Raw genomic sequence first — 25,334 nt, 5'->3', positions numbered from 1 at the left:
TACCCGTTGGGCACTTTATGCAGCCTAGCTCTGAAACCTAAATGCACCCCAAGACCCCGAAGGGTAAAGCTTGTTATGTCTCTCCTGCAGATGAAGACACTGAGGCCCTGAATTTAAGTGACTTGTCCGGGGCCATCCAGCTAACAAACGCCAGTTCCAGAATTTTGGAACCTGGTCTTTCTAAATTAAAGTTCCAGTCTTCCCTGGAAGATTCTCTGTCAGTTCTCTCTGCACCTCTGAATCCCCTCTGCACTCAAGACGGTGCCACAGCTCAGGCACTGCCTTGTGGGTCCCCATTCATTCTTGTGGGTTTATTCTGTCCCAGCCAGGGGACGGCAACCACGTCACGTTTCCTGTCTTCCCTGGCAACATGCGCGGCCCAGTGAGAGGAAAACAGCAAATACTCAATAAACTAGAACAGGGATAAAGGAGAACCAAAGTGAATGGCATGTGAGCAAAAGAAAAAAAAAAAAAGGTAGACACAGAGAAATATGATGAATGAATGATGGCGGTCAAGGCACCTGACCCTGAGGGACAAGATCCCTTCTAAGGAAGGAGCCTGAACTTGCAAAGCCCCTGATGATCTGACGGAGCACATTCTCAGGGCCCCACGCGGAGTCTTGTGCACAAGATGGAATGTTGGAATCTGGCCCACCTATACTCTCCCAGGAATCTCCATCTCTTTGCGTTCAATTCTTCTACCCATCAACTCCCGCTGCACACTATTTCCAGTTCCTTCCATCTGTCAAAGGCCAGGCCCCACCCAAGACTTCCAGCTCTTCCCCAGCCGCGCTTCTGACCTGACTCATCTGAGGCAACTCTGTGGGCTCTTCCCAAGCTTGACTCACAGCCGAGTTCAGGGCTCCCAGGAAGCTTCACGCACCAGACCAACACAGCACTGACTGTCCCCCCCACCTCCCCCCCCAGGCCTGTGATGCATGAGTCATGGCCGTCAGCGCTCCCTCACTCTCGCCGTGCCTACCTCTTCACTCACCCCACTTTTCCCCACCTGGCCCAGCGACTCTCCACTCCTTTCCCCCTTCTCCCTTTCTTCCTTTCCTTTCTATCTGCTTCCCACCAGAGCTCGGGCTGCCACTGGTACCCATGCACTATTTAATCCCTTGACCAGCTCAACTAGAAAACCCACTGACTTCCCATCCACAATGCATACAACCATGCATTGACTCACGTCTTTGCCTATTTATTTACTTTTCAGTTTGTTGTTTTTGTTGGTTCACTAGACTTCCAAGAAACTGAAGGACTTTCACTGTCTCTGATCTCTGAAGCCATTGCAAAGCAACCCCAGGAACCCCCCCCCCCGCCCTGCTCTTCTCCCTCTTGCTAGCAAGGTGGGGAGCACTGCCCTGCACCACCCAGAGATCATAAGGCAGGTCTGAGCTGGGAGACACACGTTCCTATCTTAAATTTTTTTTAATGTCTATTTATTTATTTTTGAGAGTGTGAGAGAGAGAGAGAGAGAGCACGTGCAGGGGACGAGCAGACAGGGAGACCCAGAACCCGAATCGGGCTCCAGGCTCTGAGCCGTCAGCACAGAGCCTGACGCGGGGCTCGAACTCACGAATCAGGAGATCATGACCTGAGCCGAAGCAGGACGCTCAACCGACAGAGCCACCCAGGCGCCCCAACACATTCCTACCTTCAAGTTGCCTAAGAACACTTCCTGGAAGCTCGGAAAGTGCCTCTTCGAAGGACAGTACCAGCACGACGAGACACATCGGGCGACGGTGTTGACTCACAGACACCTGGAACTTTCTCAGGGAGTCCCCCAATTCCCCCTCCGACAATCTAGCCAGATCTCCCGGTCTTCCTTTCGCACCCCTTCCCTGCATGCTGAAGCCCCGTCTCCTCTTCCGGGCTCTTTCCCTTGCTCCCTGAGCCAGGAGCTCGGCCAGGCCTCTCTGGCTTCTCGGCCCAGCTGGGCCCCCTTCTCAAGCAGCTCACAAGGCTGCCTGCCCTCCTGCCCCGGGTCTTCCTGACTCTCTCGGTGCTCCTCCCCTCACTCCCCACACAGGCCCTCACACTGTGAGGCACTCTGAGAAGCCTCCATAACCATGAGGCTGCCCCCCAAGACCCCTCAGGGACCCCCATCCCTCACCGCCATCACATCACGGGGTGGGTGTGGGGGGGGGGGACGACAACCAGCCATCTTAACGTGGGGAACGAGGAGAAAAAGGAAAGAATGCACACTCCACAAGTTAAATGACACCCTGAGGACATAACCCGACAGGCCGGAAAGGGGGACGCTCCTCAAGTCTAGCTAGCTTGGGCGCTCCAAAATACCGGTACCATAGCAATGAAGGCAGGAAGGAACCAGAGTTCTTCCAGGTGAAAGCTGACAAAGGAGGCCTAAGTGAATGCAAGGTGGGGGCCTTGATTGGATCCTGGTTGGAGCGGCAGAAGACAACTCAAGGCACCTTCAGGGAGCCACTGGGGGACTGAATGTGGATTCGGTATTAAACGATATCAGAGAATCATTGGATTCCGCTTTTCGACGAGGGGCTGTGAGTGTCGTAGCGTCCACTGGACAGAGAACGTCTCTGCGCTTCCGAGACGAGGGCTGCAGCATTTAGTAGCAAAGAGCCGAGACACCTGCAGCTCACCGCCGAATAGCGTAACAGGGACAGAACGCGTATGTGCTCCGAAAAGAGACAAGCGAGCAAGGCAGACTGGCAACCGGAAAGTCTCGAAGTCTCGGCCCAGCGCTGATGGGTGTGACACAATTCTTCCAGTTTGCCTGTGTGTATAAAAATGTTCGCAGGCAAGGGGCGCCTGGGTGGCTCAGTCGGCTGAGCGACCGCCTTCGGCTCAGGTCATGATCTCACGGTCCGTGAGTTCGAGCCCCGCGTCGGGCTCTGCGCCGACAGCTCGGAGCCTGGAGCCCGCTTCGGATTCCGTGTCTCCCTCTCTCTCTGCCCCTCCCTCTCTCATGCTCTGTCTCTGTCTGTCTCAGAAATAAATAAACATTAAAAAAATTTTTTTGATTTTTTTTTTTTAAATGTTCACAGGCCAAAAAAACGGAGTGGGGAGGGGAGAACAAATAAATGTGCCAAATGCTCGCCAGCGAGGGGCCTCTGCCTAATCCCAGCAGACCAGACCCGCAAACAGGAGAGGATTGAAGTCTCGGCAGTTCGGGTGGGTAGTTCGGACGGGTATGTCATCGTTTCTTCTGCGATGGACGTGCCCGCGGGTTTTATTTAGATGAACGGGTTGGGGGAGGGGGGGCGGCAGGGGGAAGGATTGGCTCTTGCACACAATTAATCACACTGGGGTGCCCTGCGCTTTGAATGAGGGAACCGCAGGGAGCCTGGGCCGTGGACCCCGCGGTCCACCTGCCCGGCGCATCGTGTCCCCGGATAACGGCAAGAGGGCTAGAAAACATCCCTAGGGGCTTGCGTGTGCGAGGCAGACAGCTATGTATTTCCCTTTCTGTGTCCACTCACGCAGACGCGTTGGTGTCGGACCCCGCGACCCGGGGAGGGGGGCGGGATGCCACGTGTCCAAATCCCTGCCCACCCCCGCCCCCCAGCGCGGCGCCACGGCCAAACGCGTGTCCATTACGGCCGCGACGAGCTAAGGGCGGCGATGTGAGATGCGCGGGTGCCTCACAGAAAAGCAGTGCACGCCCCAGTCCCCCGGATCTCGAGCGCCTTGGCGCCGGAGCCGCTGGGAGCGGCGCTCGGTCGGGCGCGTTACCCGCAGATCTTCCTCCTGGAGCTGCTGCATGGACGCCAGCACCTGCTCCTTCTCCTGCTCCCGCTGCTCCGCCAGCAGCGACCTCTCCTCCCGGTTCTTTTCCATCTGCTGCACGATGTGCCGTCTGCCCCTAGGAGCGAACGGCAGCGCGGGGGCTCAGAAACCCGGGGCCCGTGCTTCTCTGCTCCAGCCTCCACCCACACAGCCCCCACGAAGGGAGGTGGCAGTCACAGGGACACCTCGACGAGCGCCCCGTAAAACATCTCCGTGCTTCCTGAGACCAGACTGTCCTGAGGGGGCCGGTTCCCTCCCTTCCAAGCCCCCTTTCTTCTAAAATAATTTTTTAACGTTGATTTATTTTTGAGAGAGACAGACACAGAGACAGAGCGCGGGCAGGGGAGGGGCAGAGAGAGAGGGAGACACAGAATCCGAAGCAGGCTCCGGGCTCCCGGCTGTCAGCACAGAGCCCGACGCGGGGCTCGAACCCACGAACCTTGAGATCGCGATCTGAGCCGAAGTCAGATGCTTGACTGACCGAGCCCCCCCAGGCGCCCCAAGCTGCCTTTCCTGAGATTCCCCTTCTTTGTTTGTTTGCCCACGTGTGCACCCCACATTGCAACGCACCTTCTCCCTTTCAGTGTGTCAAGGGCTTCTGAAATCCTTTCGTCACCCCCCCCAAGCCCTCCAGAGCAATCGTGGGGCACCGGCCCCCCCATGCTCACTTCAGTTAGAAAGCCCACGGTCTCCTTCCTGTGCTGCCTCTTGCTGCATCCTGTCTTGTCCCCCAGCCACCTCCCCCGCCCACTTCGCTAGCCGTCCGTCTGTCTTATGCCCCGGCCCTCACCGCCGGTGGACAGGGCTGGGTGTGAGCAAGCCTCTCGGCTCAGCGATGCCCTGGCTTAGCTCCACAGTAAAAAAGCAGAGAACCCAGAGTCTGCAATCAGCGTGGCCGGTGACTCCCTGTGTGTCGTTGGGGTGACAATAAACCCAGAGGCGTCCAGACCCCATGACGGATGAGTAAAGGCAGGGACAATGAGGGAGGACACAGGCCAGGGTGAGCATGGGGAGGAAGGACTACGAGACTCCCATCCAGGTGGAGCCCTTGAATGGCTTCCTGACTCCAGATGAAATAAACGGGAGGAATGAGTAAAAGAGTTGCAGGGAGGCAGGGCTGGGGCTCAATATAAGGACCAGCTCAGATCATTAGAGCGGCCTAATGAGGCAGGCAGAGATTTTTTTCCTTAATTAGAGCCGTTTGTGCAGAAGATTAAGAACTACTGAGCTAATAAATAAATGTTTATAGGGAGCCTACTGTAGTCTGCCAGGGACCTACGAGAAGAACAGGGATGGATGGTTCCAGAGGACTGAATCAGACAGAGACAGACACCGGCCAGTCAGTGTGGTTCAAGGACTGTTTATGGAAATATTTCTTGCCTTCCATGGTGGGTGTTCTATCTAGATCTGGGACACCATGATTCTATGATTTACCTCCTCTGGGGCTTGTCCTTTCCTGCAAAGGGAAGGGGACTGAATTTATTCATTCTAACAGGCGTTAACCACCGGCCAAACTCTCTGCGAGGCCCGGGAGCTACGGAAGTGAGTTAAGACGGGGACGCCGTCCTCGGGGAGCACGCAGTCTGGCGCGGGCCGGGGAGCCGCGGTGCGAGAAGCATAACACAGTGTGTGGGAGACCACACCGCGGTGTGGCCGGGCCCCAGAAGGGAGCCACCGAGCCTGCCTGGGGAAGGGAGAGGGGTTTCCGGGGGAGGTGACGGCAAAAGTGTCACCCACGGAAAGAAGAGAAAGCGTTTTCCAGGGGCAAAAGGGGGAAAGAAGAGGCTTCGAAGCAGGAGGAAGGACAGAAGCGTGAACTGTGACAAGCCCAGGGGTGCTGGGGGAAGGGGGTGGGGGGGACGCGCAGAGGGGACGGCAGGAAAAGGCGGGAAACGAGGCTGAAGGGGGGCCAGGTTGTGAAGCAACCACCTTAGGAATCAGCCTTGAGAAGCTCTGCGGTTCTCGGAATCCCTTCCTCAGGCTCTGAGATGCTCACCGATGGTGATAGTGACCATTTCTCTTCGCCGCCCTTGGCAAGGCTACCCGCACCCAAAGAGCCACGGAAGCGCCAGGGAGGGAGGCCCCAAAACCACGGCTTTACCGGATTCTTTCCTCCCTCCGCTTCCTGTCCAGCTCCTCCTGCCTTTGAATGGCCTTCTGCCGTTCCACCTCCATCATGTGATCCAAACGCCTCTCCTCCGCGTCCAGCTCTCTTTGAATCAGCTGCTTCTCCAGGATCTGGGCATCCCGGATGGCATGGCACTTGGCATTGAGGATGATCTGGAGGCGGGGAGACGACAGTGGCCCTGGGTCAAGGCACGCGGGTCGGGCGGGATGCGCCAGGGGGTGTGGAAGGTGGGGGCGAGAAACGGGTACCGCTGGGTATGCTGGACACGCGCACAGCCTCGCGCAAGCCCGGGAGAGCGAGAGCATCCTGTGCTCGCCCTCGCCTCGGCGGAGCTCCACGCCGACATGTGCCAGGCCCCTGGTCTGTGCGAGGAGAGGCCACGGTAGCGCCTTGCAGGGTATCGGGCCTTCGTGTTCGGGGGGTCATGGCGCTTCGAGAACATAAGGAAAGCTGTGGACCCTGTCCTCCTTAAGATCCACTCACACACACGCACGTTACATTTCCATGAAACTTCAGAGGTTCGAGGTTCCCCCTTGGGGACCCATGAACCCCCACATTCAGACCCTCTGTCCTCCTTCTCAGGGAACCTAAGACACTCTTGCAGAGACCGAGCCGCTAGAGTTTTAAGGTGGAAGAGCCCCACATGACACGTCAGGGGACGGCCATCCGTGAGAATGAGCGAGAGAAAGTTCTGGAAAATAAAAGGAGGTGTGAGGAGAAGGTGTAGACGAGGGGGTTGGGGGTCGGTGGTGTGCATTTGCTTGGGACCCACGTGCAACTGAGAAACAAAAGTCCAAACGAGCCTCGGGTCTTCACGCTCTGGGCTAAAGGAGGCACTTTGGTGTCTTGAGAAGAAACCCGCTGCGGGGGGGGGGGGGGGGGGGAGGGGGCAGGGCGCGCGGCCAAAACGGAGCCAGCAGGACAGACGCGGAAGTCGCATCCTCACCTTCATGTGCCCACCACACTTGGGAGAGCCTCTGCTGTGGGTTAGCCCGTTCACCCCCGCCAATCACCCTGCTAAGAGGTTTCACCGCTCTCGCTCTACAAATGAAGGGAGAGAGGGCCGCCTGGGGGGGGCTGGGCCGTGGAGCGTCCAACTTCAGCTCGGGTCACCATCTCATGCTTCGTGGGTTCGAGCCCCGCGTCGGGCTCTGTGCAGACGGCTCGGAGCCCGGAGCCTGCTTCCGATTCTGTGTCTACTCCTCTCTCTGCCCCTCCCCCGCTCATGCTGTCTCTCTCTCAAAAATAAACATTAAAAAAAAAACAAAACAAAACACAAACAGATGAAGGAAGTGAGGCCCAGGGTGGGTATGTGACTTGCTGGAGGTCGCACAGCTAGCCTGTGGCAAGGCCGGTCCCCCCTCCGACCGCAGCAACACGCCCCCTCCATCAGCCCCTCACCGGTCACCCCTGCTTTCCCCACGTCCAGCTGGGGCGGAGCCTGTCCGGGCGGGGGTTGGGGCGTAAGAGGAGGGAGGGGGTGGCAGTGGGTCCTGGGGGTGCGGGAGGAGCGAGGCCCCCACCTTGCTCATGCCCCTGAGCTCCTCCTCCTGCTCGGCCTGCAGCTGGCTGGCTCTCTGCAGCAGGTCCTGGGCCCTCTCCCTGGCCTCCTCCTCCAGGTCGCTGAGCTTCCTGTTGGTTCTCCACACCATCTCCTTGTGCTTCATGATCTTCTTACGTGTGGCCACTGCGTCCTACGGGACGCGGTCTGGATCAGTGGGGGGGATTGCCCTGGGCGCTGGCCCCGCCACCACGGGTGACCCAGTGTGACCCCGGGATGGCTTCACCCCGTCATGCCCTCGGAACCCAGAAGTCTCTCCGCCTGGCTTCCTGCTCGCCCCGCCCCCGCCCCCCAGCAGCGTCCACACCTGGCGTGCGCTCTAGGGTCTCCAGGAAGCACACGTGGGCGCCTCCTGCCAAGGCCCCCTGACCAGAGCTCCCCGCTCCCGTCGGCAGAGATCGGGGCTCGGGGAGGGCAGCTACCATGACGGCCTCCTTCTCCTTCTGGAAGGCCTGCTCCCTGGCCTCCAGCTCTTCTCTGCTCAGGACGTGGGACGCCCATCTGATGCGCTCAAAGTCCTCAGGGCTCATGATGAGGGACTCCCCGGAGGGATCCTTGGCGGGAACACTGACGCAGGGGATGAGCAGTCAGTGGGGAGGAGGGGGAAGCTCTCAGCACCGCTCCGCCCTCCCCTCCTCCCTCACCACTGCCAGGGTCCCCCCATGCCGGCCCGATGGGCCCCCTGGGGAGAAGGGGTCCCAGGCGAGGGACGGGCCAAACAGAGACGTTTTAAGGACTTTTGCTAAGAGGTCTGGTGCCTACGTTGCCCTGTCTGTGCAGCCGCGAGCCCCTGCGCCATGTGCACAGACGCGCATCCCCGCACCGGGCTGGGAGCTGACCTCCTGGGAGCCCATGCGTGCGGCTCCCGCTGCCCGTGCTGTGGCCCCGCGGGTGCAGCCTGTGTGCTGGGCCGCACGCTCCTCCAGGACTCAGACGCTGCTGACCGCACGCCCGGCGGCCCAGGCCACGGCACAGAGCTGGGCCCAGAGGCAGAGCTCAAAACGACGCTGGCGACCTGAACTCCAAAAATAGCTTATTCCTCGAGGACGACTTAAAAAGGGCGAGGGGACGCCGGACAAGGTCGAAACGGATGCTGTGAGAAACCTAGGCATCCCTGTCCATCCGGCCCAGAGAGAAGCTTTGAACCCTAAATATTAATTAAAATCTCTGATCAACAACAGTTGGAGGCATGTCTGTGGCCCTCTCCTCCTAGCCGCCCAGCACATTCAACAAACCAATAGTTAATTATAATGATTACAAACAAATGACATACATAGAGGATGCAGGCGGGAGCAGCAGGGGCCAGGACTAAAGCTGCTTCTGGGTGAGGCCATTTAACAGGGACACGGCAGCGCGACGCAACCGGTCTGAGGCAGGAAGTGAACCTCATCCCAAAAAACTTGTGTGCGCACGCGTGCGTGTGTATGTGTGTGAGCACGCGTGTGAGTATAAGTGTGTGCGTGCCTGTGTATGTGTGTCTGCGTATGCAAGTGTGTGAGTGCATGCGTGTATGTGCATGTGTGAGTACGTGACTATATGTGTACATGTGTGTGAGCAAGTGTGAGTGTATGTGTGCAAGTGTGCATGTATGTGAGCGTGCTCACGTGTGTGTACTGTGCGTGCACGTGTGTGCATGCATATGTGAGAGTACGTGTGTGAGTATATGTGAGTGTTCACGTGTGTGTGAATATGTGCATGTGTGTGCATGTGTGAGCATGTGTGTGTGGGTGTGTGCACACGCACGTGTGCATTGTGTAGGTATATGTGACCATGTGTACGCAAGTGTGTGCGTGTGTATATGTGTGCACGTGTTGTGTGTGTGTGCGTGCAGGCCTGTGTGCACGTGTGTGCACATGTGTGCATGTGGCAGGCACGTGTGTGTGCGTGCGTGTGTGTTGCAGGTGTGGGTGTGTTTGTGCACGTGTGTGTTGGGGAGGGCCCAGGAGGAGACCCGAATGGTGTATATGTGTGCAGGTATTGTGTGTGCATGCGTGCGTGCGTGCAGGCGTGTGTGTATGTATGTGCATGTGTGTGCACGTGTGTGCATGTGGCAGGTGCGCGTGTGTGCGTGTGCGGGTGTGTGTGTGTGTGCGTGCGCACGTGCCCATGTGTGTGGTGGGGAGGGTCCGGGAGGAGGCCCGAATGAGTGATGGATCTGGGACGTGGCCTGGGACCTGAAGGACCAGAAACGGTCGCATCTGAGACGGCATCCCGGCCAGCAGGACTAGACGCCTCCAGGGAGGAACGCTGCCTTGGGCCCCACCGGTAGCTGCAGCTCTGCTGACCATAAAGGGCCATCTGACGCCAGGGGCTGAGCCGACCGTGCTCGCCGAGCCGTGTCGCAGCCGGGCTTCCCCAGCTCCCGACGCGGGCGGCGCAGCCGGGAGCTCCAGTTCTCCGAGGTGCGGCCAGAGTTGGGAGAACGGTCCCGAGGGTGCAGCCGGGCCCCTGAGCGAAAGCTCGGTTCACACTGCCGAGGGGGAGGCCTAACCCCAGGGCGCCCGCCAAGGAGGCGGCTCTAGGCAGGAAGCCGGGCGGGCGTGCGGGGCGATCCCAGAGGAACTTGGGGATTCCCCTTGGGAATTTCCTCTTCTGGCCTCAGAGCCCGGGAAGAAGCCAGGGGCCTGAGCAGCATCTGGGCAGTTCCCCCTTACTTCAGATTCTTGGTGCAGCCAGAGCACTAGGGGGGCTCAGCCGGGACCCACCGAGCATGGCCCCTCTGCCACCAGGCCCGTCAGCAGCCAGAGGAAAGGGAAAAGGAAGATGCTGGGGGTCAAGGGTAAAGGCAAGAAGAGATACAAAAAGAAGAGAAACAAGAGAGGCCGAAATGCCGAGGAAGGAGAGCTAGGAGGCAAACAGGGGAGACGAGTAGGAAAGAAAGGGGGGCCGGACCAACTTCATGAGCCCAGGGAGCCCCCTCTCCCCGCACGGGTCTTCGGCAGAAGGGCAGGCTGGGACATGAAGGCCGGGCACCGCGCCCTGGGCACTCACATGAGTTTCCGGACCATGTCCCGGGTGACGACCTGGATGGTCTCCGGCTTGTGGTCCAAGCTCAGGGCAGCGAGAGTCTTCCGAATGGCGTGCTTATCTCGGAGCAGCACGGTAGGACTGTTGTCCTGGGTCAGAGGCTATGGGGTCAGGAAGGACAGCTTAGAAGCTGCTCAGCCCACACCTGCCAGTCAATCCTAACTTCTTCAAGGGTAGCCTTCCCCTCTTTCTTCCACCCCAGCCGGTGGCAGAGAAGGCTGGCCGGCACCCGGTCCTGTGGGGACCGCCGAGAGTTGCTGGGGCACTGAGAAAGCAGTGTGGTGTTCTGCACTTGAACCTGGCTGCATGTGTTCTGCACCGACCAGCTTCTCTGAGAACAAGCCCCCCCAACCCTCCGTGTCTCGTGCAGACACTCCTGGGTCGATGGGGAGGGGAGTGCCTAGTATGTGTCCATTCCCAACCCCAAACCATCAGGAACGAAAAGCTGGGGTCTCCGGGGTCCTCTGCCTCCATGAAATATTTAAGAAGAGAGAATGGTCCCTCTCGGACGCACGGTGGGTTCGAGATAACACACTTTGATACAGATTCATCCAGTCTATGATATTTGGGAGTGTTTAATCTTTCCTTATGATTAATTTACTTGGACTCCCCCCACCCCCCGAAAAAAAAATCATATGGAGGGAGTTAGAAACGGCTAAAGGGCCTGGTAGAGACCTGCTCTTACAACTAATGTGGTGAGAAAGTCAGGGAGTCAGAATTAGCAAGAATACATATTAAATGTATGATTTTTTTCCCAAAATGTTCCAACCGTGAACGAGTCTGATAATAAGAATGCGAAACCACTGGGGCACCTGGCTGCCTCCGTCAGTTAAGCGTCTGACTCTTGAAAATAAAAAAATAAAATAAAATAAAATAGAATAGAATAGAATAAAATAAAAATAGAATAGAATAGAATAGAATAAAAATAAAATAGAATGGAATAGAATAGAGTAGAGTAGAGTAGAGTAGAGTAGAGTAGAGTAGAATAGAATAAAATAAAATAAAATAAAATAAAATAAAATAAAATAAAATAAAATAAAATAAAATAAAACAAAATAAAATAGGGGCACCTGGGTGGGTGACTCAGTCGGTTAAGCGTCTGACTTTAGCTCAAGTCATGATCTCACGGTTTGTGGGTTCGAGCCCCGTGTGGGGCTCTGTGCTGACAGCTCGGAGCCTGGAGCCTACTTCTGATTCTGTGTCTCCCCCTCTTTCTGCCCCTCCCCTGCTCACACTCTGTGTCTGTCTGTCTCTCAATAACAAATAAGCGTTAAAAACAATTTTTTTAGTAAAGTAAAATAAAATAAAAGCACTTATTTCAGGAAAATTTTGAGCACAGGAGAGAATTTCACTTGTCCCAAATGCAGTAACTGTGATCCCAAGTGGAGGCAGGGGGATGGTCTCAGTGGAGGCCCTCCGGGTCCTGAGCTCACTTTGCAGGGACGTCCCCGGGGTGCTGCTGCCCCCTGCTGCCCATCTGCCGCCAAGAGGGCGCAACTCAGGCGCGCCACGGGCCGCGTCTGCCCCCTACTGCCGGCTCAGAGACTTCTGACTCCCCCCGCAAGAGGCCAAAGAAATGGGCCAGGAACGGGCATTTTTCCCACTGCCCCTCCCGCTAGCCAGCTGGACGACTCCTGGAGAAGGCGGCCCTTTCCAAACCTATCTTCGCTGCAACTAGGAAACCCCCCAAGGGCCCCAAACAAAAGCTGCCTGCAAGTGACAGTGAGCTCCTCTGATTTTCCCTTGTCCGCAGGAACCTGCTGCAGGTGGGGGTCTCCTAATGGAGAGAGATGGCCGCCTTGAACCCTCTGGAAAGCCCTTTGCGGTTCACGGTGAGAATAGCAAGCGCAGACCCTCCCCACCCCACCGCTCCCCCCACCTGCCCGCCGCCCAGGTGTTCACAGCTGGTCTTTTCTCGGTCTCTCCGTCTCTCTCTCCTGGCCTCCCTTCTTCCTTCTTACCTGTTGCACGTCCCCAGTACCAAGAATATCTCAAGCCGCTCTAGCTAGCTCTCCCTCTCGGCACCTTCTCTCCTTCGCTTCGTGTGGGCGACATCAGCACACGAAGACCTGCTCGGGGGTTTCCCAAAGCTCAGTAACCCTGCTGGCTGAGCCCCCGGGGTGGGGGTGGGGGCTGGGTTCCTCCCTGACGCTGTTCTCGGATGGAGGGGAAACACCTTACTCCCTCCCCATCTGCAAACTCGACCTTGACCCTCAGACGTCTCCATCCTGGGGCACCGACTGGGCGGCCATCTGCTCTCCGCAACAGAACCCCCTCGACGTTACGCCAGATTTTACACGCCGGGCGGACGTGAGGCTGGCAGGGGTGGGGGAAGCCACGTGCCCCTGTCCCCAGGGGCTGCTCGGGTCTTCCTCGGGGGGGCCGCCTGGGAGAGGGCTGGCTTGCCCAGCACCGGCTGCGCCCTGAGCACCGCCAGTCCTGGTCACTGCCTCCCCCGGCCGGCCACCTGGAAGGGGCTGGGCGAGGGTTACCTTGACACCTCCGAAGAGGCTCTCGTCCACCTCGGAGCTCACGGCTTTGGTCCGATAGCGAGTTTTATTCCTCGACCTGTTGGAAGTGGTGGAAGAGGAACTCGGGATGCCGGCGGCACTCAGCGGCTGCAGGGAGAGGCAGAAAGTGGGGCTCGTCAGCACCCAGCGCCATCTGCACCCTGGGCGAGGTAAACCCTCTGGCAGCCCGTAGTGGGGAGAAGCAGGTGGAAAACCACTGAGGGAAAGCAGCCGGGAAACCCTGAAACGTAGGAGACACCCCACAGAAGCGGGGGATCCTCTGGGTAGGCGCCGGGTGAGAAGGCCCGAAGGAGGCCAGGTCCCCGTGTGGCACCGAAGCAGGGAGGAGGAACATGGGGATGGCAGGAGGAGGACATCATTGTCGTCCCGGTCCCAGTTGCCCACAAGGACACTCTCTCGTGAGGCTACTTGGGCTGCCTCCCCAGAAACGCAGCGTCCTCTCCACCGCCCAGCCCCTCAGCCTGAGCTCGGAGCCCCCTTGGCAACTAACACGGCTCTCTGCCCTCCTCCATGTCTCCACCAGCTCACGAGCTTCCGGGGGGGACCAGAGGACACCGAGGATGGAAAGGCACCCGGCCCGCGGCTTGGCGCGCGGTGGGTGCCCCGTAAACTCCAGTGGACGAAAGGCTCCTCTACAATCAGGCAAACTGCTTGATGGTGTCCACACTGTGGCTTTCACTCCACTCCTGGGACCCCAAAAGCGTGCACCAGTCTGCATTTAACCACCCGGTACCTCCCACCATCTGGAGAAGTCCTCATCTAATGAGTTGTGAGAGCTACGGCCCATCTCTTCCAACTATAGACGCTAAAAACACCAGATGCACATGAGCCTTCTGAGCCTGGGCAGAGGGCCTCGGCTTCACCGATCGGATCCCCTGAGCCGGAGAACGGAGGGGAGCTGGCGGCCCAGAGAGGTGCTGGCGAAGGCGGCAGCAGCAGCCGCACCCAGCGCCTGGGGCCCTGCTGATAAGGACGCCCGCAGCAGCACCCACCAAGCTGCCCGTGAGTCAAGGGTCCTTGCCAGGCCGGGTCCGGGTTGTGATTTTGGCCCCGGTTCCCTCTGCAGCATCTCCCTTTGTTGCCGTTTTCCAAGCATACTTTCCCAGCCGGGAGCTCTCCCAAATCCCCTCAGTGTATGCCCTTGTACTCAAAGTAGAGTTCTGGCCCTTGGCCTGCAACCAACGAGACTGGCTAAGACACCCTCCGCGCCCAAGGCTCAGCGAGGCTTCAGCTCTGCCCAGAGGGAAGTCTGTCCCCAGGAGGCAGTTTCTGTGAGAACTGGGGGGCGACTCCAGGCTTCATCTAAAGCTGATCCAAATCCCCCTTTGAAGGAGCCACACGGTCCCACAGTTCTCTAAGCTGAGCTGTCTCGGGGGCACGAGCTACCCACTTTGGGTCTCCCGAGCCTGGGAATCGGCAGCCGTCCAGGGAAACGGACTCTGTCGCTCAAGGTCATCAGACCCTGGGCAGTGTGTTCTAAAAGCTCTCTCCGACCGGCCCTGACCAACCAGACAGCCCTGGGCACCTGTTCCACCTGGATCAGGCTTTCACACCAAATCGGGAGATTATTCTCTAGCTGAGCACACCGCCTGGCTTCCAGTGGGAGCCTCCCTTTACAGCCTCAGGCAGCCCCGGGACGGCAGAGCAGGCAAGCTTGGATTTATTAAAAGGCAAATATAGCAGGCCCCGAGGATGCCTAATAACAGTCTGAAGGGTTATTATATGGTAAGTGGTGAGCAATGGCTCCCCTTTCCACCAAAAATAGAATAAGAAGAAATGAATAGAAGCTACAAAAGGGAGGAGGAGGGAACGCATTGGGAGACCTGGAAAAGGTGGAAGGCGTTGGATCAGCAGGGAAGGCGAGAGCTCTGGGTATAATTAAGGGGAACGGTGTGGGGCCTGGCACACAGTAGACCCTTAGGATGCATTTGATGAAGAATGAATGAATAAAACCCGGCCAGGTGACCTCCACGAGGCCCAGAACACGCCTGGCTCCGGGTCACTGCACCGCTCCGCGTTTTCCGAATCACCGTGGAAACGAATGTATGTGAGAGGGCTTGGAATACAGATGGAAAGTATGATTATTGTTTTGCATTTGTTTTCCCGGTCCTTTTCAAGGGCTCCTGCAGGTTTTTTTCTTCGCTCAGGTGTCCACGGGACTACAGGTTCCTCCAGGGCTGAGATCCAATCCCCTCTTTCCTGCGCCCTTGGGACCCGGGTCCAGAGGAAGTCACTCAAGAGATGCGAGAGCCTGCCTGAGCCTAGAAGGCAGATGAGAGGAAGGAAAAGAGATGACCACAGGAAAGTGGCCCCTGGGCAGGGCAGAGGGAAGCACTGAGCTCTCTAGGGTTGGGTGGCTGAGAAACCTCACGGGGGAAATGCTGACTTTGAAGCCACAAGCCACGCACCATGGTCAGCACAGCCAGTTTCGCCAAGAGTAACAAGGACTAGGGAGGTCACCGTGTAAAAGCACTAGGAAAAATGAAGAACCAAGCAGAAACGGAAAGTTAGATCCCTCTAGGCCAGAGACGGTAGCCAAAAGGTTCTTTCAGGAAGTGAAGGGCTGGCTTTATTTCTTGCATGACCAAATAAATATCCCCAAGAAGCTGAGCGGAGCCCACGGGGGGGGGGGGGGGGGGGAGGCGGCTTCCGAAGGAAGGGAAGGAAGAGAGACCGTTAAAACTGGCTATAGCTGGGGAGGCAAGAGCGACTGGGAGGATCGGGGACCGATAAAAATGCCAGCCCCGCGTTGATATTTTCATCTTGCTGACCTAGCTCACTCTCCCTCTCTCTCTTCAAATACCATCCCACCCCAGGACCACAGGAATTTGGCCTCTGCTAGGAATCTGGGGAGAGACTCTGATGCAGAAAGATTAGCTGGTCAGTCGGATGGCTTTCACTTTGTCATCGATACAGGACAATCTCCATAATACATCAACTTTTGCAGAAAGCAGGTTATAAGAAACGTGCAAGTTATTCCTGCGGAAATGTGTGTTTGGAGGGTACACGCCCAGAATGCGTATCCCCAGAAATGTTGGACAGAAATTTGGGGTGACCATTAGTATCTTAAGACGGTTCTTGTAGTGGATAGTTTTCTGCCGTGGAGCAGGTAACTATTTTTGTAGGTAACACACTGTATTTATTTGAGAACAAAACAGGGCCGTGGGCCTGATGCCCTGACTCTGAACACAGAAAAGTGACGCCCTTAAAAACTTCGGATCTGGTACGTTCAGCTCAAATCCAGCAAGACAGCTGAAGCAAGGATGACGCGGACGGCTGTGGACTTTCTCTGTCCTGTTACACCTGTCAGCTGAACAAAGACCTTTCACGCCCTCTCCTGGACGTGCTCTCCACCCCGGGTTCCAGTCCCTCTTTTCATACAGGTTCGCACCACAGGCCGGCAAATGCAGGCTTCCAGCTCTTGGCCCGATTCTATTTCCCCTTCTGTGGCCTTTGGTGGCCAAGAAGGTGGGGATGTCCACGCACCAGGCACCTGCCTTTTGCTGAGTGATCCACTCAGGCCACCTCTTTCGCCAGCCGGGACACAAGGTTGGCCATCTGTGCGATGCCATCCGAAGGTGGCATCCTGGTCAGTACTGAGGTCCCAACCCTCCTTCTGAAGGGTGTTGCTGTTTATTGTTTTTGCAAGACTCCTGGAAATCTGCCTAAGTGTGACCCCTGCCTTCCTGCGGCCATCAGCACCCCTCCCAACCTCCCCACTCCTCCAAACACTCTCCGAAGCTAGTGAGCAGCACCATACACGCGCGCGAGCACACACACACACACACACAAGGCCTGCCGAAAGAGCAGAGATCACTCACTTGACCCACTACTTCTCAAAGGTGCCCACATGCCCAGTCCTGTCCAAGGGATTTCAGCAGGCCAACCCCGACCCTGAGTGGCCCTTAGGTGAGGAATCCCTCATCTGAATCCTCTAAAGATGACAATTCTGGGGGCACCTGGGGGGCTCAGTCGGTTAAGCATCCAACTCTTGATTTCGGTTCAGGTCATGATCTCCTGGTTCCTGAGTCCCAGACCTGAATCAGGCTCTGTGTTGACAGTGCGGAGTCTGCTTGGGATTCTCTGTCTCCCTCTCTCTCTCTCCCTCTCTCTCAAAAATAAATACATAAACATTAAAAAGTTTTTTGGGGGGTGCCTGGGTGGCTCAGTCTGTTGGGTGTCTGACTTCGGCTCAGGTCATGATCTCACGGTCCGTGAGTTCGAGCCCCGCGTTGGGCTCTGTGCTGACGGCTCAGAGCCTGGAGCCTGCTTTGGATTCTGTCTCCCTCTCTCTCTACCCCTCCTCCGTTCATGCTCTGTCTCTCTCTGTCTCAAAAATAAAAAAAACATTAAAAAAAATTTGAGACCACAAGTCTAGTTTAAGTGCAATTCCCTGATTAATTTGCACTTGAAATATGAAAATTTTAAAACAGGAGAAAAAGGAACTAACATTCACTGTATGCCCTTAGATGCCAGGCGTGATGATAGGCCATCACAGACAGACCCACACCCTGTGTTCACAAGCGCTGAGGACAGCTTGGAATAAGTATGCCTGATAAAAGGGATAAATGAGGGGCGCCTGGGTGGCTCTGTCGGTTGAGCGTCTGACTTTGGCTCAGGTCGTGGTCTCGCAGTTCGTGGGTTCGAGCCCGGTGTTGGCCTCTGTGCTGACAGCTCGGGGTCTGGAGCCTGCTTCGGATTCTGTGTCTCCCTCTCTCTCTGCCCCTCCCCTGCTCATGCTCTGTCTCTCTCTGTCTCTCAAAAATAGATAAATATTAAAAAAAGAAAAGAAAAGAAAAAAGTGATAAATGAAAGGGGATCCCCCACTACAATACCCCAGGGAATCCTCAGATATGGGGAGCTGCTCTTTGTTGGAGACTTGTTTGTTTTATAATTAACAAACCTCTTCTGAAATTCCTACTTGGGGACGCTGCATTTGAACCACTGAGCCCTAGAAAAGCAGGGTGACCTATGGGCATGAAACGTGTCTATGGTACACCCAGGGCAGCTGGTGTGCCCCAGAAATTCTAAAGTTATTTCCCACACCCAACCAAGGCTCCATCGCCTGTCCTCTGTCCCTCGCCCTTATCCCTCAGGGACCAACACAGTCCTCACCGAAACCCAGACACCCCTTCTCAGCTCCTCCCAGGCCTGGTGCACCTGTCAACGTTCAGGACTCTGTGATCCTTCCCACCTTCAGGACTCCATGATCCTTCCCACCCCGGGGAACCCCCAGGCCTGCCACAGCAGACCCAGTCCCTCTCCAGAGCTTTTCAAACCTTTCATTCACAAATGTTTGTCGAGTACCTGCTGACCTAGGTGACTTGTGCATTGTCACTCTGCTAATCGGTGGCCGAACAGGTGCTATCACCCGTCACGTGGCCTCCTCACCAGTGGTTTTCCCACATCACGGTCCACAGGCCCCAGCCAGTGGGGGCCCTAGCCTGAGGGACAGGGACGAGAACATCCCTTTCTCCGCAGCTCCCCGGCTCAGCACCACCCCACGCTTTCAATCCCCAGCGACCCCACCCATCATTCCTCCTTTGGAGACCCCTCAGGACTTCTCTTATTTCTTCTAGCCTCGCTCCTGGGCCTTCCTGACCCCAGACCTCGACACCACTTCTGCGCTCTCCAGCCCCCCGCCCTCCCCGTTCGGAACCTCAACCCAGTTCAGGACACCTGAGGCCCCCCTCCTTGGTTCTCCCGGGACCTCACCATCTCAGCCGCAGGCTCTGGCTGCGCGCCTCCGCCGCCTCCAAAGCCCACACCGCCACCAGAGCGCTGGATGTTGATGCGTTACCATAGCAACAAGAGCGCGCGGGCTCCGGCCCCGCCCCCGGCCCTGGCCCCGCCCCTCGGCTCCCGCGGACGCACCCGGCGTCGGGCGCGGTCTGGGGACCCGAACCCCTGCCCCGAGTGGGAACCGTGACCCGCAAAGACTGAGCCGCGCGGGCGCCCCCGGCTCTCCTCTCCGGCTCTGGCTGGACCGTAGGGTCGGAACCCGAACCCTCAGGGGCCTGGCATAGGCCCAGGACGTCTAGCAAACGGCCCTCCTGCAAGAGCCAGGCCCCGGGACACCCCCTGGGTTACCATGGTTACCGTTGCGCCGGTGCCCCGGAGGTGCCCGCCAACCGTGGATCAGAAGAAACAAGTTTCACAACAGGAGAGAGTCTGGTTAGACCACAGAAGACTTCCCGCCCTGAGGATGTGTGTGTCATTTCAGGAGCAGTTCCTTGAAGTGTGGGGCCTCTGACCTCCAGCTCGGAGACCGGCGAGTTTATTCAGAAAAGAAAAACGCATGCCCTGTCGACTGTCTGAATGGAAATCTACGGAACCGGCTTTGGGAAACCTGCCTTTTAACCGCTTCCCAGTTTGTACATGGACTGTTCTAGAAGTGTTTTTTAGAAGTTTGATGATTTTCCCAGTCTGGTTTGGCCTCTTATACCTCCCCAACCTGCAGGGACGAAACTGAACTGACCCGGGCAGTCTGTGTGCCCCAAGCCTCACAAAGCCTCTGCACCGTCCAAGTACGTTTTCTCCTCCAGGCCCGGTGAGCAGAACGGGGGCCGAAGCGCCATGATGACTCTGTGACCCTGTGAGCCGCTCTCCCCCTCGCCAACCTCTCCCCGGTCCCTGGCAGCCTGCCGGTCCGAAGCTCACTGCCACTTGACTTCTGTGCTGCAAAGCCACAGGGTGCATTCGACACTCTCTGGGCTGAAGGGTTGTCTGCAGGGGCACCAGCGCTGTTCACAGCCCCCCGGGGAACGCGGGAAGGGAGCTGGGGTCACCTCTAGTTGTTCTTAAAAGGACCTACTCCAGCAGGCTCCACATTCTTTCTCTGGAGTTCCCAGCCTTGTCTCCTTTGGGATCCTCAGAAGAACAAGGGGGGGTGGGGGGAGGCGGTGGCCACAGCCTTGGAGGTGGGATCAGGGTGGGGGTGATCCAAGCTAGCATACCCCGCAGGCCCGAAAGGGGGAGCACGACCCTGCCCGCAGTCAAGTGGGGGAAGGACTTTTCCAGGCACCTCTCCTCTCCCAGCCTCTTCCCAGCAGCCCCAGGAGGAGCCATGACGAAGTCAGCAGCCTGCTGACTACTGGCTGATGCTTCCCGTAAGTCCACCGAACCCTCATCCCTGGGGGGTAATTATCCGCATCGCCAAAGAGGAGACTGAGGCCAAGAGAGATCACTGTCCAAACTCACAAGTGTGTTCTCTTCTCAACCCAGGCCGCCTCTCTGAAGGAAAGGTGTCAAGTCAAGGCAGGAAGGACAGGGTGACAGTAGAGTGTCAGGGAATCCCCTGCCAGGCTTTCTCTGAATATACCCCAAAGCTCTCAGTGCCTAAGTTTCAGGACTTGCCTGAGCAGGAGCCCTTGCAAGACTCACATCAGGGCTCACAGCTATGTGTCTGCTTGGCCGTGTGTTTTGTAGATTTTTGGATTTCTGTGAAACCTGTGTGTGTGGTTCTCCATCAGCTGCGATAGTGAGGTTGTTGCCTACTGTCCTGCTGGCGGAATGGGTGCCTGGAACATTCCCTCTGCCGGCCTGCCACGCCACCTCACCTCACGCCAGGACCCGGAAAGTGCCAGCCATATTCTCGGTGGGAATAGGTGCTGTGGCACCCAACACCAAAAGTACGTGTAAAGCGGAAGAAAAACAAGGGTTGACACTGTTTAAAAAGCCAGAAGCCAGTGTGTGAAAAACTTCCAATACCTCCCATCGTGTGATATTGTAAGTAGAGATGCTGTTCTTCTCACTGCCTGGCCAAAACGGAAGTTCTCTCCGGCCAGGAAGAGACCCAGTAATGCAGCAAATATAATTATGAACACATCGTACGCCTCACCAGAGAGAAAGCTGCCTCCAGAGGACCTAAACTTGTCGGCTACTTCTGTTTTTCCAACAGTGATAGGGGTTTTCCTTTTTACATTCTTCTCTGAGATAATCTCAAACACATAAGCCCACTTGAACTTTTCTGAGTAGAAGGAAACAGTCTTTCCATTTAAAAACGTTTCAGGCCTTGTGTATTAGTTTTCTACTCCTGCTCTAGCAAACCACCACAAATTTCCTGGCTTAAGACAGCACAAGTATATTATCTTACCGTTGAGGAGTTCTCACTGGCCTAAAACTAAGGTGTCAGCAGAATTGCGTTCCTTACTTACCAAGGCTCTAGAGTGAATCCTTAATCCAGTTTCTGAAGTCCGCCATATTCCTTGGCTCATGGCCCGCTTCCTCCATCTTTAAAGCCAGTAGCCTTTCGTCTCTGAGCACTCTACATGAGTCACGTTTCCTTCTACTGGGAAAGTGTCTCTGATTTTAAGGACTCCTGTGATTAGATTAGGTTGAGCTCACCAGGATAACCCAAAAGAATCTTCGCATCTCAGGATCCTTAACGGAGCCATATCTGCAAAGTCGTCTTACCGTGTAAGGTAAATATTTAGACGTTTTTGGAATTGAGAGATGTTTGGAGGAGGGGAGGTGCCTACCACACCTTGCCAGGTAACAGTGACCTTTTAAGGATCTGAAACATTTCTTGGGAGACAAACACAAAATACAAAATGCAAAAAAAAAAAAAAATTATTCAAAAAGTTGTTACAACTTGAACATGCTTTTTTTTTAATATGAAATGTATTGTCAGATTGGTTTCCATACAACACCCAGTGCTCATCCCAACAGGTGCCCTCCTCAATGCCCATCACCCACCCTCCCCTCCCTCCCACCCCCCATCAACCCTCAGTTTATCGTGCCTTTCTGAACTGCATCTTGGAAAGTCTGTTTGAAGATTTAATATAATACAAGTGAGATTTAACAGATATGGGCAGATGTCAAGAGTACATCCTCTTCAGGACGCCTGGCAGGCACAGTGGGAACAGCCTGTGACTCTTGATCTCAGGGTCGTGAGTTTGAGCCCCACACTGGGCACAGAGCTTAATTTTTTTTTTTTTTTAATTTTTTAAAGAGAGTACATTCTCTTTCATCAACTTTAAATGTATGTGTTGAAGAACAGAAAATTTACTTTAAAATTAATGAGCTTGAGGCTCCTGGGTGGCTCAGTTGGTTGAGCATCCGACTTCGGCTCAGGTCATGATCTCACAGTCTGTGAGTTCGAGCCCCGCGTCGGGCTCTGTGCTGACAGCTCAGAGAGTGGAGCCTGCTTCGGATTCTGGGTCTCCCTCTTTCTCTGCCCCTCCCCTGCTCCTGCTCTGTCTCTCTCTGTCAAAAATAAATAAACATTAAAATTAATTAACGAGTTTATTCTGTACAGAAAAGGAAACGATCAGCAAAATGAAAAGGCAGCCTATTGAATGAGAGAAAATATTTACCAATCACGTAGCTGATAAGGGATTAATATCCAAAAGACACAAAGAACTACAACGTAATTGCAAAAAAAAAAAAATCCAATTAAAAAACAGGCAGAGGCTCTGAGTAGACATTTTTCCACAGAAGACATACACATGGCCAACAGGTACATTAAAAGGGGCTCAACGTCAGTAATCATCAGGGAAATCCAAATCAAAACCACAATGAGATATCACCTCACACCTGTCAGACGGGTCATTATCAAAAAGACAAGAAGTAACAAATGTTGGCAAGGATGCAGAAAAAAGGAAACTCTCGCGTGCTGTTGGTGGGAATGCAAATTGGTGCAGCCACAGTGCAAACGAGTACGGACGTTCTTCAAAACCTTAAAAATAGAAATACCATATCATCCAGCAATCACTTCTGGGTATTTACCCAAAGGAAACAAAAACACTTAACTCAAAAAGATATATGCCCTTCTATGTTCATTGCACCATTATTGACAATAGCCAAGACATAAAAACAACCTAAGCGTCCACTGATGAATAGATGAATACAAAAAATGTGGTACATAGGGGGCGCCTGGGTGGCTCGGTCAGTTAAGCGTCCGACTTTGGCTCAGCTCATGATCTGGTGGTTTGTGAGTTCAGGGCTCACCCATTGGGCTCTGTGCTAACAACACGGAGCCTGGAGTCTGCTTCAGATTCTGTGTCTCCCTCTCTCTCTGCCCCGTCTCTCTCTCTCTCTCTCTCTCTCTCTCTCTCTCTCTCTCTCTCTCAAAAATAAATAAACATTAAACATTTCTTAACAAAATAAAATAAAATAAAATAAAAATAAACAATAAAATTCTCTCTCAAAAAAAAGAAAAAGGAAAAAATGTGGTATATATAGACAACAGAATGCTAGTCAACAATAAAAAAAAAAGAGTGAAATCTTGCCATTTGTGATAATATGGATGCACCTTCAGGGTATTATGCTAAGTGAAATAAGTCAGACGGGGAAAGACAAATGATATGATCTCACTGTTGGGGGAGGCCATCAAAGACCTGACCTCGGTTGACCCATGAGCTGGACCCGGGCAATCCGAGGCTCCTTAGCCCCTCCTCTGTCCTTGGTTTATGGTTCCGCCTGGCTTTCCCCCTCCCAGAGGCTGCTCCAAGGACACAGCCTTGAGATAATGATGCGGCCCTGAGAGCATCTGGCCAGTATATGTGACCGAACCCCGTTAAGCCTTCTATATAAACTATTACGATTTGGGGGAAGCAGGGCAGGATCTACCAGTCTGGCTCCCATCCTCGTACGTAAGTTCCCTCACTAGTCAACCTGCCGCCTTCCAACCTGCAGTGCTCATTTCTTTCTTTGGTCTCTCTCTGTCCTCCACATACAGGGCCAGTTTGAGATTCCATCCAGGAAGCTCCTGAGAGGGTTGCAGAATAACACTCACTTCTGTGTAGAATCGAAAACAACAACAAAGAAACAAAACCCAACTCAGAGATACAGAGAACAGATGTGCGGGGATCTGTGTGGCTAGACGTGGGGAGTCAGGGCTGGGGGAGTTGAGTGAAGATGGTCAAAAGGCACTAGTCCAATTATAAGACAAATAAGTCATGGGGTGTAATTATAACATGATGGCTATAGTTAATAATACTCTATTGTCTATTTGGAAGATGCTAAGAGAGGCGATCTTAAAATCTCTCATGATAAGAAAGGTAACGGATGTTAACTAGATGTACAGCCGTGATCGGTTCTCAATATATACAAATACTGCATCATTATGTTGCCCACCTGGAAATGATACGATGTTATGTGTCAATCATATGCCAACAAAAGTACTTAATAGGTTTATGAAACAAAAGTGGTAAAAATGAGCCATGAAATCAGGACAAATTATTTTGAAATTGAGAAGTAAATTGGAGCAAAAGTTCTATCAAAAAAGGCAATTCAATAAGAGAAATAGACAGAGTTTGAATAAACAGGCACTTGGATTGTTTAATAATCCAACTAACAAGAAGAAAATCATAGGAACACACTGGGAATATCTTACATTTCTTACTGGTTTGACAAAATATTGCCGTTGATAGAGCTTGCAAATTCGACAATTATAAAAATTGCTATTTCGCCCACAGCAAACTGTGACATGAAAGAAACATCCTAATCTATTAATAATAATAAAAGTGTCGATCAACCCCTATCAGAGGAAAGAATGAGTTATCACTGTATTCTTTCTGTGTAAAATAATATTATAAAATCCCTGTCATTTGGAGAGACAAAGAATAAATAGCCAGATGGGGCCCCTGGGTGGCTGAGTCAGTTAGGCATCTGACTTCCGTTCAGGTCGTGATCTCACAGTTCATGGGTTGGAGCCCGGCATCGGGCTCTGTGCTGACAGTTCAGAGCCTGGAGCCTGCTTCCGATTCTGTGTCTCCCTCTCTCTCTCTCTGCTCCTCCCCCACTCATGCTCTGTCTCTCTCTGTCTCTCAAAAATAAATGTTTAAAAAAATTAAAAAAAAAAAAAAACAGGGACACCTGGGTGGCTCAGTTGGTTACGCGTCCAACTTCGGCGCAGGTCATGATCTCACGGTTCATGGGTTCGAGCCCTGCATCAGGCTCTGTGCTGATGGCTCAGAGCTGGAGCCTGCTTCGGATTCTGTGTCTCCCTCTCTCTCTCTCTGCCCCTCCCTGGCTCACACTCTGTCTCTCTCCCTCTCTCTCAAAAATAAATAAACATTAAAAAAAGATTTTTTTTAAGAAGCCAGAAAAGGTAAGGGCGACAGCTATTTTAGAGCTGAATTCAGGGAATTCACGCAGATTTTACGTGACTCTTTCAGATGTTACAATGTTTACAGTATTTGCCAGATTTGAAAACACTTCTAACTTGTCATGATTTGTTATTCTAAATAAATGTTTACTCCTGTAATTGATTTTGTCTTAATAATTTTGCCTTGTCTCTCTTCAATGGGGCTTCCAAAACTCTACAAGCCTGGGGCCTCACAATGCCGGTTCCACCCCGATAAGTAGGGAGGCG

At 54.4% G+C, this 25,334-nt stretch overlaps 1 protein-coding gene across 1 annotated transcript in view; it reads right to left on the bottom strand.

Annotated features, from left to right (window-relative positions):
- CFAP45 (cilia and flagella associated protein 45) overlaps positions 1 to 18,807 on the bottom strand; it is a 28,128-nt gene extending 9,321 nt beyond the window's left edge. Inside the window, exons 1-7 of the mRNA XM_060644561.3 lie at positions 18,731 to 18,807; positions 12,977 to 13,102; positions 10,449 to 10,585; positions 7,880 to 8,024; positions 7,420 to 7,590; positions 5,870 to 6,048; positions 3,715 to 3,844 (exon numbers count right to left, since the gene is read on the bottom strand). Coding sequence (XP_060500544.3) covers positions 3,715 to 3,844; positions 5,870 to 6,048; positions 7,420 to 7,590; positions 7,880 to 8,024; positions 10,449 to 10,585; positions 12,977 to 13,102; positions 18,731 to 18,733 — 891 coding nt within the window. The 5' untranslated portion in view covers positions 18,734 to 18,807. The remainder of the gene's footprint in view (positions 1 to 3,714; positions 3,845 to 5,869; positions 6,049 to 7,419; positions 7,591 to 7,879; positions 8,025 to 10,448; positions 10,586 to 12,976; positions 13,103 to 18,730) is intronic.
- Positions 18,808 to 25,334: the final 6,527 nt, after the last annotated feature.

Source organism: Panthera onca, chromosome F1 (genome assembly GCF_046562875.1).
Source record: "Panthera onca isolate mPanOnc1 chromosome F1, mPanOnc1 haplotype 2, whole genome shotgun sequence".
Lineage (NCBI taxonomy): Eukaryota > Metazoa > Chordata > Mammalia > Carnivora > Felidae > Panthera > Panthera onca.
The sequence above is the reverse complement of the archived record's forward strand: the minus strand, read 5'-3'. Positions and strand labels throughout refer to the sequence as shown.